At 64.2% G+C, this 14,992-nt stretch overlaps 1 protein-coding gene across 5 annotated transcripts in view; it reads right to left on the bottom strand.

The window, feature by feature from the left end:
- CARS1 (cysteinyl-tRNA synthetase 1) overlaps positions 1 to 14,609 on the bottom strand; it is a 44,518-nt gene extending 29,909 nt beyond the window's left edge. For 3 of the 5 annotated variants that reach the window (XR_006960497.1, XR_006960496.1, XM_047070123.1), the window contains exons 1-6: positions 14,530 to 14,603; positions 6,191 to 6,439; positions 2,097 to 2,188; positions 1,333 to 1,421; positions 765 to 861; positions 293 to 391 (exon numbers count right to left, since the gene is read on the bottom strand). Coding sequence is in view for 3 of the 5 variants with exons in the window: in XM_047070123.1 (XP_046926079.1) it covers positions 293 to 391; positions 765 to 861; positions 1,333 to 1,421; positions 2,097 to 2,188; positions 6,191 to 6,439; positions 14,530 to 14,554 (651 nt within the window). In the remaining 2 variants the exon portion in view is untranslated. Of the gene's footprint in view, positions 1 to 292; positions 392 to 764; positions 862 to 1,140; positions 1,422 to 2,096; positions 2,189 to 6,190; positions 6,440 to 14,529 lie in introns of those variants that run through there. The other 2 variants (XM_047070124.1, XM_047070125.1) reach the window with 2 other exon arrangements.
- Between the last annotated feature and the right edge of the window lie 383 nt (positions 14,610 to 14,992).

Here is a 14,992-nt window from a genome sequence, read left to right as displayed (position 1 = left end):
GCGGCTGTGATCTCAGCACAGAAGACACAGGAGTGTTAGGGACATTGTACGGGCAAGCATACGTTACTGCCACCGTGACAAACTCTGACATTCTCCCGTGAGCGGCAGGCGCAGCCCCCTACTCCACGCCCCGCCCAGGTGTGTCTTTCCTGGCGACTTTTCCCACAGGCCAGGGGACCACGTGACCCAGAGCTCCGGTGCCCGGATGGCGCTAGCTTTAATGGTGGACAGCTGAGGCCCCACGCCAGGGCCGGTCGGTCAGGAGTCAAGGAACAGACAGACGGGGGCCCACCTTCAGGGCGGCACGAACGTCCTCCAGGAGCTGGGCCGCCCGCGGCTGCTTCCCCCGGTACTGCTCGAACAAGTGGTTCTGCCGGGCCCTCCTGATGATCTGGAGAGACGAAAGGGAAACCGGGGTCACGTCCGAAGCGCGCCCTTGGCCCTGCAAGCCGGCAGACTCCGAGCCCCGCCAGGCGGCCGGGGAACACGGCCCTCCTCCCGTGACCCTTCTGGTCTTCAGGAAATTGGCTGCCCTCCCCCCGCCGCCCCATCGCTGCGCACAAAATCGCGCGCCACCCGAAGTCTCGTTGCCCCGGCCGTTCAGGTTCTCGCAGCATCTTCACATCTGAAGACGGACGTCGTTCGTACAAACCGCGACGCTAACTGGATGTGTACGGGGCCGAGGCCCACCGTGTTCTACTCACCGACGTCACTTCCTCCTTCCCACCCCCGCCGTTCCGAAAACGGCCTGGTGAGAGCCCCACCTTGTCGTCGATGTCCGTGATGTTCATGCAGTAGAACACGTCGAAGCCGAAGTAGTCCCGCAGCACTCTCCTCAGGATGTCGAAGGAAATGTAGGACCTAGAGCACGCGGACAGACCTTTCCCGTAGCCCGCCACGCACCCCCCCCCCCCCCCGCCCAGGGCCACACGGCCACGAGAGCAGCCACGGGGGAAGGCTCCCATGGCACCACCACCCTGCTCAGGGCCCGTGACTGCCGTGGGGGCCCCAGCCTGCCGCCAGAGCCGTGGGACCAGATGTCTACACGCAGCCAGGACGCCCGCCACACGGCTGCCGGGCAGGATTCCTGTCACCTGTCCGCATCCCCCAACTTTCCTGTCACGGATGTGGGTTACTTACAGAATGAAAATTTTATCTTAGAAATAAGAAAGGCTCGGGGTTGATTTTCCTCTCGAATCTCGGGTCCCTGTAGCAGAGCAGAGATCTCTGAAGGGCAGAGATGCTCCCGCAGGGCCCACACCTCCAGACGCCCGCAGCGGGTCCCGCCCGGCCGCCCCCCTGCCCGTGCCGGACGCCCGCAGCGGGTCCCACCTGGCGTGCCCCATGTGAGACGCGTCGTAGACGGTAGGCCCGCAGCAGTACCACGTCACCTTCTTCCCGTTTTGAGGTATAAACACGTCCTTTGGTAAAACACGAAGGGACGACCGTCGTCGACGTGTAAGAGGCACCGCGCGGGGTCACCCCAGCCAGCGTCAGAGAGGACGCTGGGGTTTGTTTACGCCAAATTCAGCAAGGACAAGTCTGTCTCACTGACAAAGGCCATAGACGTCAGGGACGGGAGAGCTCCGTTACTGCGGCTGGAACCCCCGAGACCCCGTGTCCCCGCGTGCCAGCGCGCTCACGGACAAAATTCTAACCCGCCGTGGCCGCAACCAAGCAAACCCCACTCGACTGGGATCCGATCCCGCCTTCTCGAAACCCGGTCGGCGCCCGGCAACGCCCACCGGGCCCGCCGCTCTGCCCGTCGGCTTGGCTGGCGCTGGGGCGCCTGCCGCCGCCACGTGTCCCCTCTGAAGGCAGGCCGGCACTCGGCGTGGCTCCGAGTGACCGCGGGCGTCTACGCCCCTGGCGGCCGGGGGAGTGGTCAGGGCGCTGCAGGGCCAGCAGGCGGCCCTCCCCTCAAGGACAGCTGTCCTCGGGCCGCACGGAGAACGCGGGGCGAGGAGTTGCCCGGTGTCAGAGCCCGTATGCGCTGACTGCAGAGCCCGACGCAACAGCACCGGTCGGCTCCACGAGGGCACGTGGGCTCCCGGGGCCGGCCCTCCCCGCACCCCTCCCGCGGGGCCCCTCCTGACCTTGTTCCGGGTGAGGCTGTTGTAAAGGCGGAGCTTGCACGGCGGAGACCCGGCTGGAGGAGACCACTGAGGCTGCCCCCGCCGACCTTTACCTGCGAAGGCAGAAGGCGTGCAGAGTCACGGAAGCGCACGTCACACCGCAGCCACCACCTGGCTGTTCCAACGCAAACACCGTGTTGCTCTCCATGACCCGCCAGGGGGGCCGAACGAGCGGATCCGCCGGCATCGCCGAGTCCAACGTGGCCCCTTCTCCACGTGGCTCACATTCTGCGCTACGAGCGGAAACACGGCCTGGGGAGGCCCCCGAGGCGTGCTCACACCCGCCAGCTCCCGCCGGGCCTCACACCCGTGCACCCCCGTTCACAAACGTGCGCGGCAGCGGCGGCCACCGCTCGCGGGTCAGGAGGGGGCTCGGGCCCCGCGCCGCTGGGCTCTAATGCAGCATGTAACTGGGGGTGCCCTGCCCTCCCCCCGGGTTTGAGGGACATGGGCCACTTCCCGGGGCAGCACAGGACCGGCCGGGGCAGAAACTCAGAGAGGACGGCCTCCAGCCCCAGCCCCGTCTCTGTCAGACGGGGGCAAACGAGTGGCCGGCTCCCCCTCAATTCTGGGGCCCACTCCCCACCACAGGCAAGGTGTCCCCTGACTCGACCCTGGAGCAAACTCGCGCGGCTGGGAGCTCCACGCTGGTGCCTGACCGGCTCCGGAAGCAGCGCGGGGCGGCTCTGTCCCCTCGCTGCCCTCCACGACCCGTCCCCTCCTCGGCACGGTCTCGGGGGCTGCCCCCACTGCTCCACGTGTCCCAGGCCCGGGCTTCCGGCCGGACAAGAGGCAGCACTTACGCAGCCTGCGCCCTGAGAGCCCGAAGGGGTGCGGCTCTGTCGCGGGCACCTGGCACCCCGCACTACGAGCCAGCTGTGTGCCCCGGCCCTCGCCCACGGGGCCAGCCTGGCGCCCTGCCCGCGGTGCACAGGACGGGCCCCACGGAGAAGTCAGTCCTGGGCACGGCCATTTGCCCAACGTGTCGCATCGGCTACACGGAGGCTGGCCTAGCCGACAGGCAGAGGAGAGAGGAGGAAGAAGGCGGCGGCCTGTGTGTGTGCACGCGTGCAGGCGGGGAGGGAAGCCGGCAGCTCGGAGGAAGGAGACAGGGCCCCGCGGGAGTTCCTTGTTCTGGGTAACTGCCAGCAAACTGAGGTGGCCACGCATTCTCGTGCGTGGGGAGGCCCACACCCTTGATGAAACAGCGAGGCTTACGTTAAGGTCAGGCACGTGTCTTACAGGTTCATTTTAAATGCAGCAAACGCCCTCGAAGGAAACTCTCAGTCCGTGACTCAAGGACACTCAACCTGCTGCCTCTGATGCCATTCATCTCCTCCCTCACTCGGACCCCCTAGCTCCTGAAACAGAGTCAACCCTGCCATCCGGGGTGACTGGGGACACCGGCCAGAGCTGTCACACACACTGATGTGACCCAGGGACCCAGCAGTGCTCGCACCGCTAAGCAGGAGGCCTCGGGGTTCGCAGCACCGGAGGCACTTCCGAGACCACGAGCCATCTGAGGACACAGCCGAAGGTGGAGTCCACGGAGACTGGCCACGGCCTGAAGGGCCACTTCTGTCACACGGGGTGGCGGGGTCAAGGAAATCCGGCATTTTACAAATGGGAACTTGCGTAAGGGGAAATTGGAAGACGTCACACAAGGGCCCTTGATTTAATATGGAAAATTCTCCACCAGCATTACCCCTGCATCAACCCGGCCCACTTAGCACCAGCGGCCCACCTCCACGGCGCTCCACAACCTGACCACGCCAAGCCGTGTCTCCCTGTGCTTCACACAGCTCTCGGCCACAGCAGGGGCCTCCCTGGGCATTAACTTCTCATGTGGCTTCCGTCCGAACGAACACGCATTCGTTCATCCAACACACACCCGGTCCCCTCCAGGCCCGGTCCTGGGCGCGGGGCTGCTGTGCGGACAAACTCGGACCCAACAGAACCACACTCCGCTACGAGACGCACTGAAGAAGGCTCGAGGGAGGTCTCCAGAGCACCCCAGCAGGGCCGGCCAGGCCCCCCGCACTGTGCTCATTCCCCTTCCCCGGGGCACAGGGGCGGGCGCATGGGTGCCGAGCTGCACTGTGATGCTCCCAAAGCCATGGGGCCTTCCTCAGCGCCCAGCCCGCCCTGAGGGTCCTGCCCGGGGGAGCTGGGAGGAGGGGCAAGGTCCCACGCTGGGTGCGGAGCCCTCCAGACTCGGGGACACAGCAGGTGAGGCCCCGAGCGGAGCGGTCCCCCTGTGCCGGAGCCCAGGAGAGGAGGCTGACGGGGCCCGGAGGAGGTAGAAGGAACGGAGGTCGGGCCGCCCGCGCCCCAGCCTCCGTGCCTGCGAGGGTACTGGGGGGGTTGAGGCCCACAGCCCCGGGGACGGACACGGACGGCCCGCGAGAGTCACTGGGACAGAATGGGGCTAGTGGCAGGAGGAGTGACAAGCCAGGTCACGGTCGCTGGCAGAACGGACTTGGAGGGAATGTGGACGGGGGCCGGGGATCGAGGGACTGGAGAGGAACCACACGCCCAGGACAGGGCTCCAGAGCCCTCAGGGACGGAGCAGTGCTCAATTCTGGTGGCAGTGAGGGGGGCCGCAGTGCTCAGCTACATCCCCCCCCCCCCCCCCAGGGACGTGGGAGAGGAAGCGGCCTCCAAGGGTTCTGGGACCAGCCGTGCTCACACGACGGAACTCGGAAGGGGCAGAGGCAGGAAACGCTATGGGTGCCATCCAGGGTGCCTGTCCCCACCACCCCTGAGCCGGCCTAGAGCAGCCTCGTCAATGCTCAGGGTGACACTCTGTCTCGAGCCGCCTTCCTCTGTGCGGATTGAAAGCTGTTTGCAGGGGCAGGCGCCCATCTTTACGTCACGATGTCCGTGGTGACACGCGTCCGCACCTTTCTTTCAACAAGGTCCTCGATGGAGCGCGAGCCAGGCCGCTGCCAAGGCTGGGGGCCCCGGACCCTGCCTGACCGCCACTCTGGCCCGCTGTGTCTTGGGAGCTGGGACCCAGGGGACAACCCGACACCTGAGAATCGGAGGGGACACAGCGGACGCCACTGACCTCACCCGGGGCACCGTGCCAGGCGCACAGGGAGGAGACGACGTACACACGAAGCGCCCACCCTGTGCTGGGGACGGGGCGTTTGCTGCAGGATCGTCGAGGACCCCACATCACGCCATTCTCTAGGACGGACGACGCCCCCACCGCCGCCCCCCGCCGCAGGGGACCCGGCGCAGACCAGGACAGGGCGACGCTCCAAATGCTTCACCTGAAGACCTGGAAAAGCCCCCGGGAGGCTGCCCGGCCTGGCAGGGCCACCAGGGACAGCATGCGGCCCATCCCTCCCACAAAGCAGCAGGAGTGCCCCAAGCCACGGGGGTGGTGGCCAAGCGGCTCGAGGGCATCGGGCGATTATGGGGCAGAGCACCCTGGGGTTCATCGCAGACGAGAAACCACGCAGGGCCCGAGCCCCAAGAACTTTCCAGAAGTATCCCTAAACAACCAGCAACACACGGTCACAGATGCACCGGCGCTCACAGGCTGGAGCTAAAGCCAGGTGGCGGACTTTAGCTCAAGGCTGAGATACGACTTTTTTCCGCTTTTCAAATGGCCCCATGCCAACTGGTGTCGTTCCAGGATTCGCCCGTTCCGAATCCGCTGGACACACACAGCCCGCAAGGCACGCAAAGAAGAAAGCAGCAGCAGCACGTCAAACGTGAGCCGAGCAGGGAGCTGGCTTTAGAGGCCAGGCTGCAGCCCGAGCACACCCCCCCCCCCCACCTCCGGCCCAGGGAGCTCGCTCTCGTGGCGGCTCCGCGCCGTGACCACGGGCCGCCACGGCGACCGCGGGGGTCCCGGTTGGCCAGGGCCGCCTCCTCAGCGCAGCGCGTCCTAACCCCCACTCGGGGCGCCCGCCAGGCCGCGTGCTTGCGTGAGGTGCCGGGAGCCAGCCCCGCGGCCAACCTGCGCCGCACATCTCTGGGGCCCCGGCCTCGCGGGCGGCCCCCGACGGGGCGTTCTCACGGCTGGGGACTCTGCTACTCACTTGCTTGGCGCCCACAGGGCTCGCCTCTGCCGCAGGCGCCACCCAGGATCGCTTCCATGTGCCTGAACCACCGAGCCACGTGGAAGAGGCGCGTGTCGGCGGGAGGGGCCGAGAGCTGCCTGAACACGTCCACGTCTGCCTGGGACAGTGAGTACCCCTGGACATAGCTACGCGTGCTGAGGTGCTCGTTCAGGGCCTGCACCTTGGCTGCCTCGTCACTAATGCTCAGGATGGACCTGTAGGCGGGAGCTGCAAAGACAGAGGCACAGGGAATCAGTCAGGGGGACGGGGCCTCGGGCGCGAGTCCGGAAAGACACGAGGCTCCTGCCCGTCAACCCTTTCCCGGCCGTGGAACGGCAGAAGCAGACAGCGGTTTCCCGGGGCTGGCGAGGGGCACTTGGGGGTGACTGGTGGGGTTCCCACTTGCGGGGATGGGAATGTTCCGGAAATGGATAAGGGTGCTGCTTGCATGGCACTGTAAATGCGCTAAAGGCCACGGGATTGTGCTCTTTCGATGCGATTTCAATGGTGAATTTTACCTCAACTAAAGAAAAGACGACTGAACACACACACAGCCCCTTCTCCGCAGCGCACCTGCTATCCGGGCGCGGCGGGGGGCTGGGCACACCCGGTCTCGGTGGGCACCGAGCGGGCCAGGACGCAGAAAGCCTGGGCTGCGCCCCTGCACCGGCATGGTCTCCGGCAGCTGGAGGCCTCGTTTCTGGGAGGACCACAGCCCCCCGAAATGCCAAACCTCACGGCAGGCTCCGTCTGCCCTCCCTTAGAGCGATTCCTGAAAGGAGCAGCATTCGGGTGTTTATCTCCTACAACCCAGAAGTGACTCGCAACCACCTGAAGGCCACTCCTCTCAAATGGAATCGTCAGGAAGGACGGGCCCCGCCTCCAGTCTCTGTGGGAGGACAGATCCCGGACTTCAGTCACCACCAGCCAGCAGACGCAGCTGGCCATAGCGGCCTGTGACACTCACCACCCTTGGGGATTCTTCGCCTCCTCCACAATACTGAGTTCTGCTCACCCTCCCGCCCCCTTCTTCATCCCCAGGGCTCTGTCACCTGTCACCTGTCACTTCTCCCGGTATCAGTCACGGGGCAAAACCTGTCCTCACCACCCTAACTAACGTCCAGCTGTGTCTATCCCTGGCGTGGGGGGCTCAGGGTCAGGAGTGGCCCCAAGCCTGAGCAGGAGGGGCGCAGACCCAGCCCCGCCCCAAAACAGGGAGGCAGGGGCCAGGCTGGTGGCACTAAGCTACAGGCCCTCTGGCCACAGGAAGGAGCCTGGTACCCCCACCCATAGGTCTGAGCTGCGTCTAAGCCCTGATCACCCCAGATGTTTTACCTTAATTTTCTGAGGGAACCGTGGAAAAAGGACCAGGGCTCATTTGCTCCTACAGACACCCTCTCGGCGGGAGCGGGAAAGTATGAGCCCACCCCTCTCCCTCTTGGCATGGCTGTCGTTCCGGGCCAGCTGCCCGACACTACAAGGTCACTGGGTCACTGTGCGGGACCCACAGCAAGGACAGCTGCAGGCAGGGAGGTGACGCTCCCCTACACGGCCATGCTCCCACCGCTCTGACCCTCGTCTCTCCCATCCCTGCTTACCCGCCTGGCCCAATGCCTGGCCCCACTTGCTTCCATCACGGGAGGACCGTCGTGTAGGTCCAGCCGTCAGCAGGCAGCGAGGAGGGGGTGGGATGGACCCACAGAAGGAGGGAGGCCCGCACCGCTTCCCAGCTGCTGGAGCGCCTAACAGGCCCACTTCTCACGGATGTCCTGAACCCGAGTTCTCCACCCACAGGAAAGGGGAGGACCGCGAGGCGACAAGTCCTCCTCGAGCTCTCAAACGGACGCTGTGCTTAAAACACAGGCTTTCCCGAAAGCCCACCTGCTTCCTTCCCCAGCGCACCCCCAGGAGGGCTCGGCTCTGCCGACCCGACGGAATGGCCACCCACTCCACGCGGCCACAAGGGGCCAGCCTTCCCTCTCAACTGGAGTCCTGCCCCCTTACCAGTCACACTCAGGAACGCCCACAGCCAAGCCACAGGGCAGTCTGGGACTCCGCCTGCAAATGTACCTGAAATGCAGTCCTTCCCCCCGTGGCTCCCACGCGGGGGCCCAGCCCACCCCGTACCCGAATCTCCGTGCCACAGGCTCCCCCACGGGCGGCCTGGCATCGCCCAACACAGTGGCCAGCGTGGCCTGCTGAGAAGTGCAAGATCACATCACATCCCCCACCCCCCTCCTCCCAACCACCCCCACCTCGCACGGGTCCCTCCGGCCTCTGACTTCAGCTCCTGCCCCCACCCCGCACACCCTGTCCAGCCCCATGAGGCCCTGCTCACTCCACAAGAGCCTGGAATGCTCCCCCAGACGTGGCCAGGCTCCGCCGTTCCTCGGGGCCCTGCTGTCTGGCTGTCATCTTTCCGTCGGCTCTCCCTGGATGTCGCTCCAAAGGACTGCCCGCCGACCGGAGCCCCGACCTCGTTTCTGCTTTCTCTCCTTATGCTTACTTGTAACCCGCCACTCCTTTCTTTCCGTCTGCCCCACACCCCCCTTTAATCACTCCGCACATACCCTCAGCATCTAGAACGGGGCCTGGAACATTCTAGATACTCAACACAGGTGCTGAGGCAATGGGGAGCCAGCGGCAGAACACGCGCTCACACTGCAGCGCTCCCTGCGACGTGCCGGGAGGTGGGGGGGGGGGGTCGCCGCTGTTTCAGGGCCTGGCAGGCCTCTCCCGGGAAGCAGCCCCCCCCCCCCCCGCCCCCAGCACATTCCCATGGGCGGAGCCTAAGGCTGCTTTTAACCCCGAAGGGCTCGCTCCCAGAGGTGCACGCCTACAGGGGGCGTGGCTTCCGCTCACTCCGGACCCACAAGGAGCACGAGCACTTTCGCGTCAGCTCCCGGAGTCGCCAAAGCAAAGAGACACGGAGGGTGCCCCCTGCCATTGAGGACGCCCCTGCTCTCCCTCCTCCACCTGGGCAGCTGTCTCTGAGGACCCGGCCCGCGGGCTCTCGGGGAGCGGCCCCACTGCCACAGCCACCCTCCCCCCAAAGATCACCCAGTTCCCGCCAAACACCGAGGCAGGGAACCCTGATCAGCGGGTTTCTCCACGTTTCCTCCAATAAGCACATACTGTTCTTAACGTGAGAAAAACGGGTCAAGTGTCCTATCCGCTGGGCTGGCCGTAGAGCACCCCGGCCAGGGAGTCCGGGAGCTCTCGAACTCGTGCGGCGGGGCGGGGGCCGGGCCAGGCTCGACAGGCATGAAACGGCACCCGCCTCGTAAAGCTGAGTGTTAGTGAAATCACGCTTGTAAATGTTCGAAACGCAGCCTGGCACACAGCCAGCCCCCAGTCGGTCTGCGGCCACTGCCGTCACCGTCGCCCCTGAGTGGCTATTACGACGGCTCCCGAAGGAGCTTCCCCGGACGCTACACGCGCGCTTCAAGTCTACCCTCCGGAGCGGCGTGGCCGTCACGGGGCAAGGACCTTGGGGGACTGGGGCAGCACAGTGGGATGCGGGGCTTCCGGGCCGCAGGGGCGCACAGGCACCGCGGTAACTGTGGCGGCTGCATCCGAGTTTGTCTTGAGGAAACAAGCAAAACACAGGTCAGCTTTGAAGCGGCCACGGACGAGGGCCAGAGCGGCTATCAGTCTGGCGGTCTGGCTATCGGCCTCGATGCTGAGATCAGACGACAAGGCTCCCGGGCTGGAGGCGCACCTGCGGTGACGGACCTCACGGCGGTGACCGTGTGGAGGGGACGCCCGCCACCAGGTCAGGTTGTGGTTCCGCCCAGAAACACGCCGCGGGAGGGACCCCTACTGTTTGACAACGTCACTATGCGGCCACGCGGTTTAGACTGATCTCTCATCCGCTCTTTCCAATTTAGAAGGCCGAAGTCTTCCTAAGACATTTCCTGAGACCACACAAACAAGAAAACCAGGTAATCCCTCGGCACAGGTAGTAAAGCAAACACCACAGGGAATGAGCTGCACTCCCGACACGGCCTCGCCCCTTCTCCGCCTCTCCCTCTCCCCCTCTCCCAGCTCCTGCTATCGGATTTAAACCTGCCTCACCTTCCTCCTCCTCCGCTCAGGTGTGGCCCAGCTCCTCCCCATGAGCTGTGGGAAGGGTACCTGCCCGGCCCTCGGGAGACCCGCAGAATCAGAACCTGGGGGTGGGCTGGGCTGGCAGCCCACTGCCCCAGGGCCTGCAGACCTCAGTGTGCATAGAAGACCCCCCCGCCCCCCCCCCAACAGCTTGAGGAAGTGCAGACCCCTCTGCCTTCCTCATAAGCTCCCAGACCAGGTCTGTTTCCGTTTCCAAGATGAACCTGGGCTCAGGCGTCAGCACCCCTCCTCCACACCCCCCCCCCAAACTGCCCTACAAATCACGCCCTCTCTGCAAACCTCTGCTGGCTCCCGGGTTGCCTGCCTGCAGCGCCCCTCCTCCTGGGTCCCCTCCACTCCGTCTCCCCCCGGGGATGCTCAGCTGCCCAAGCAGCCCTCAGAAAGGGGCCTGGACAAGGCTTCCCAAACGCATCCCTTCTCCACGTGATTCCAATGTCGGGGAGCAGAGAGGCATGTGCACCGTGCTCCCCACCACCCAGTCCCAGAGTCCAGGGCCCGGCCACCATCCCCTACTGGGCTAAAGCCTGGGTGCTCTGCTCTCAGCCCCACACCACCCACACCCAGCGCCAGCCCTGTCCCCCAGCCCTGCCTACCTCTCAGGCCAGTACGGCCACGGCCCCCACTGTCCTCCTGCCCCACCTTCACGTGGGGGAAGGGCAGATGATCTTTCCCAAACCTCGAGGTAAGACCTGAATTCCAAAGGCATGCCCAAGGCCCTGCGGCCTATCTCCCGGCCCTCCTCCGCCCACTGGCCTCAGGAACTTTCGGGAAAGCTGTGCCCTCTGCCAGGACACTCACTCCTCGTTCTTCCTCTGGGCTCAGCCTCCATTGTCCTCAGGACCAGAGTGTCAGGGGCTCACCGGCCTCCCGTCCTCCACCTCCAGGCTCTCCTGGCCTACCAGCCCACAGCCTGCTGCCACTGCTTCCGTGTGGAGCCGCCCCTGGGGTCCCCACACGCCGTCTCGCCCGGCGGGTGGCTGGCAGAGAAGGGCGCGCCGAGGTCTGCAGCCTGGAGAGTCACGGAGCCCGTGCTCTGAACAACCTGGCAGTGCTTGGGCCACCAGGCAGCACACGCTCTGGGAAGTGACCGGAGGGGGCGGGGGGGGGGAGCTGCCACGTCCCTCAGAGGCTGTGATGTCCACGGTTCCAGCCCACCCCGGCGCTGACCCGCCTCGGCAGAAGGGGCTCGCCCTTCACTGCTGTCACCCAGCCCTCTGCCGGATGGCTCACCCTTGCTCGCATTCAGGGCTCCGGGGCCCCGCGGTGCCGAGCAAGGCAGGCGCTCCACGTGCGTTCGCGGGGTAAATGGCAGGTGACGGATCCATTTAAGCAAACCTTTTTCAACCTCTCAGTGACACTTTTCCACCGAAACAGAAACTGTAACGCTCTCACGTGGCATTGCACAGACCTTCTGGTGATTACAAGCACCGTCTGCTGCCCAGGTAAGCGGGTGCCGGGACACCGGAAATGGCTTAGTTTCTACCCCAAGGGCACCTCTCTGACAACTTTAAAAAAGTAAATACCGGGAAACGCGAGTTCACAACTGAGCTAATACTTGCAATCTATGAATACACACGTTGCGTTTTTCCTTGGGAAACCCAGCAGCATGTTGCCTTGATCTTATCTGTCCCGACACGCTCTGGAATTAGGACCCTCGCTGTTATTCTGAATGGAGTCGGACAGATTATCATCAAAGGCAGCACGGGATCGTGGTTAAGATCCCCACTGTGGTCGGAGGTAGACCACAGAAGCCTGGCTCTGCCTCCGGCTGTGTGACCCCGGACAAATCACTTCACTCCTCGGAGCTTCAGGACTCTCGTCGGTCCAGGAAGAGAAGCGCAGCCATCTACCCCAGCCAGAGTCGCTCTGAGGACCAAAGGCCGGGACGGGCGCATGCAGACCAGGGCCCAGAAGACACGCAGGCCGAGAACAACGCTACCTACGTGATTATCGCGAGGACCCTTTGCGCTGCACTGCATAAAAAACGGAACAGCAAGTTGGACCTCACGCAGAGCCACCGGAGGCGAGGCCTCTGAGAGGAGCCGAGTGCCCCCAGGGGTCCTCAGAAGAGTCGCCGGAGCCTGGGAGGGGCGCGCGCCTTCAAGCCACAAGGGAGAGGCCGCAAACCCAATGTCATCATAGGGGACCAAACAGATGTTCTGAAGCACCTTAGGGAAGACAATCTGAAATGGGAAGAATATTCTAAATGAGGGTATCTTTCAAGTCTGGGAAGATGGGGTCACTTTTGATGACTCTAACTTTCAGAACAAAAACCTTTCGGGAACTGGAAACCAAGCACATCTACAACTCTGGCACCTAATATAAAGCCCTTTCCAGTTTCATTTTACTTCCAGTCTCCTCAGAGGGTGGTCTTAGGGTGTTGTCTTTGAGGGAAGCCTGGGGAACAGGTGTTGGGGGGGGGGGGGCGGCAGTAAAGGAAGTACAGGTGGGCTGTGCCCTGGGGCCAACCCCTGGCTGGGACATGTGGTCCCAAGGCACAAGACTACAAAAATCTATCAGCGGTCCAGACATCCTACCAAGGCCAACTCCTATCAAGGCTCCAAAAACCTTAAATTCTAAAGCAATTAAAGGAAAAAACCAATATGTCATCTATGTTCACAAATGAACCAAAACCACACTTTCATTAAAAAAAAAAAAAAAAAAAAAAAAAAAAAAAAAAGAGTAAAGGGGGCGCCTGAGGGGCTCAGTCAGTTAAGCACCTGACTCTTGATTTCAGCTCAGGTCATGATCCCCATGGCTTGTAAGATGGAGTCCCGCGTGGTTTATGAGATCCAGCCCCGTGTGCTTGGGGACTCTCTCTCCCTCTCTCTGCCCCTCCCCCACCTCTCAAAAATAAGCTTAAAAGAAAGAAAAAAGACAAAACGACAGAAGGCAAGACAGCAGCTCTAGTCTCAACCCAGACACACAGCACCTATCCCGTGCCAGGCGCTGTTCTAAATCCGTCCCTAGTAATGACTCCTTTAGGGGTCGGCATCCTCTGAGGCCGTACGCGTCACCCCTCTGTGCTGCAAGAAAGGGGCACAGCTGGGACCCCAGCCCAGCCGGACCGGCTCTGCGGTCAGGGCTGGGAAGCACGATGCTGTTTTACGGGAGTCTGGGTGGACACCTGTCCGAGGGCTGTCTGGCGGCAAGGCAGGTGGGGCAGTGCTGGAATCCAGGCACACCTGTTGGGTGACATCCAGCGGGCCTGGTATGTGGGCACTGGAGTGGGACAGCAGCCCCGGCACATGGGTGCCTCTCACATCGCTGGGTTTCCCCACTTAGAGCCCCAGAGGCCTCAGGAGCAAAGAGGAGGACAGGGGGCCAGGAAAGCCTTGACCAGCCTACACTGGGGGCAGGCCGGCAGACTGGCATGTAATGGTCACCAGCCAAGAGCAAAAGAACTCTACGGCTCAGAGTGCTTCCCAAGGGAAGTCTGCTCCAGACTTAGGAATCCTGGTGACAGTCTCTGGTCTTGCCAGCGGCTACAGCCTTTCGAGCCGGACGGTGGGAGAAGATCCAGTGCTCTGCGGAGGTCTGCCTGTGGACTCACTTGTCCACCCGCTGGTGGCATCGGTGACCCGGGTGGGCAGAGCCAAGGCTGCTCCCTGAACCTCCGCGGCGGCAATAAAGTGCGGCAATAACGCTCCGACCACGCAGATCCCAATGACCACTGTTTGCGGAGCCGCAGATGAAAGGCTTCGTGAAACCCCAAGCCTTTCATGTGTGCGGCCGCGTACCCCCGGCGTCTTCCGCCCACCCCCGGGTTGCTGGCCGGCTGGGCGCAAATCGCAACAACCCTCGGGCTCTGCCTGTCCCCGGAGCACAGCTGGGGCTGGAGGGGGCGAGGTCGTCCCGGGCACAACCCGAGGAGACTGAGGCTGAGGAGCGGGTGGCCGCGGCGCCGTCAGGAGCCAAGTCGGGTCCCAGCGAAGTGCGGACAGCGCAGGCCCAGGCCGGGGGTCGTCTCGCCTGCCCTCCCCGGGGACCAGCCTCCCTCGGGCCCGCGGTCGCCCCCCCGCTTGCCCTCCCCGGGGACCCGCCTCGCTCCGGCCCGCGGTCGCCCCCAGCCTGCCCACCCCGGAAACCCGCCGCCCTCAGGCCCGGGGTCGCCCCCCGCCCGCCCCGGACACCCGCCGTCCCCTCAGGCCTGGGGTCGCCCCGCTTGCCTCCCCGCGCGCACTCACCCTGCTCCCCAGAGGAACCTGACATCGTAGGAATTACAAACCAGCAGCCGCGGCGCCGGCTTCCCAGAATCTGATGCAACCAGCGCCCCGGAAGTCCCGCCCAGCTTCCGCCCAGCCTTCCGGGACACGCCCGGTCGCTAGGCAACCGCCGCGGACCCGGGACGCCGCCGGCTCAGGGCATGCTGGGAGTTGTAGTTGTTACAGCGCCGCGGACGTCATCCTTGGGCATCCCCGGAGCTACCCGTTCCGTGTCCGGGCCCATGACGAGGCCCGGGGCCAGCCTGGGCGCGGGGCTTGGTGGAGGTGTGTGTGGGGTTGGGGTTGGGGTGTCAGGGAGGAATGTTGCAGTCCCGCCTCGGGAGACAGGCATCAAAGACAGATCTCATGCATGCCTGTTTAAGTTGGCATTGTACCCAGTGGTGGGACAGGCCCTTGCCCACCCCCCCACCCCTATCCCGCCTCC

Source organism: Lynx rufus, unplaced genomic scaffold (genome assembly GCF_022079265.1).
Source record: "Lynx rufus isolate CCGP_SWC_20201006 ecotype Redwood Valley unplaced genomic scaffold, mLynRuf1.p SCAF_9, whole genome shotgun sequence".
NCBI lineage: Eukaryota > Metazoa > Chordata > Mammalia > Carnivora > Felidae > Lynx > Lynx rufus.
The sequence above is the reverse complement of the archived record's forward strand: the minus strand, read 5'-3'. Positions and strand labels throughout refer to the sequence as shown.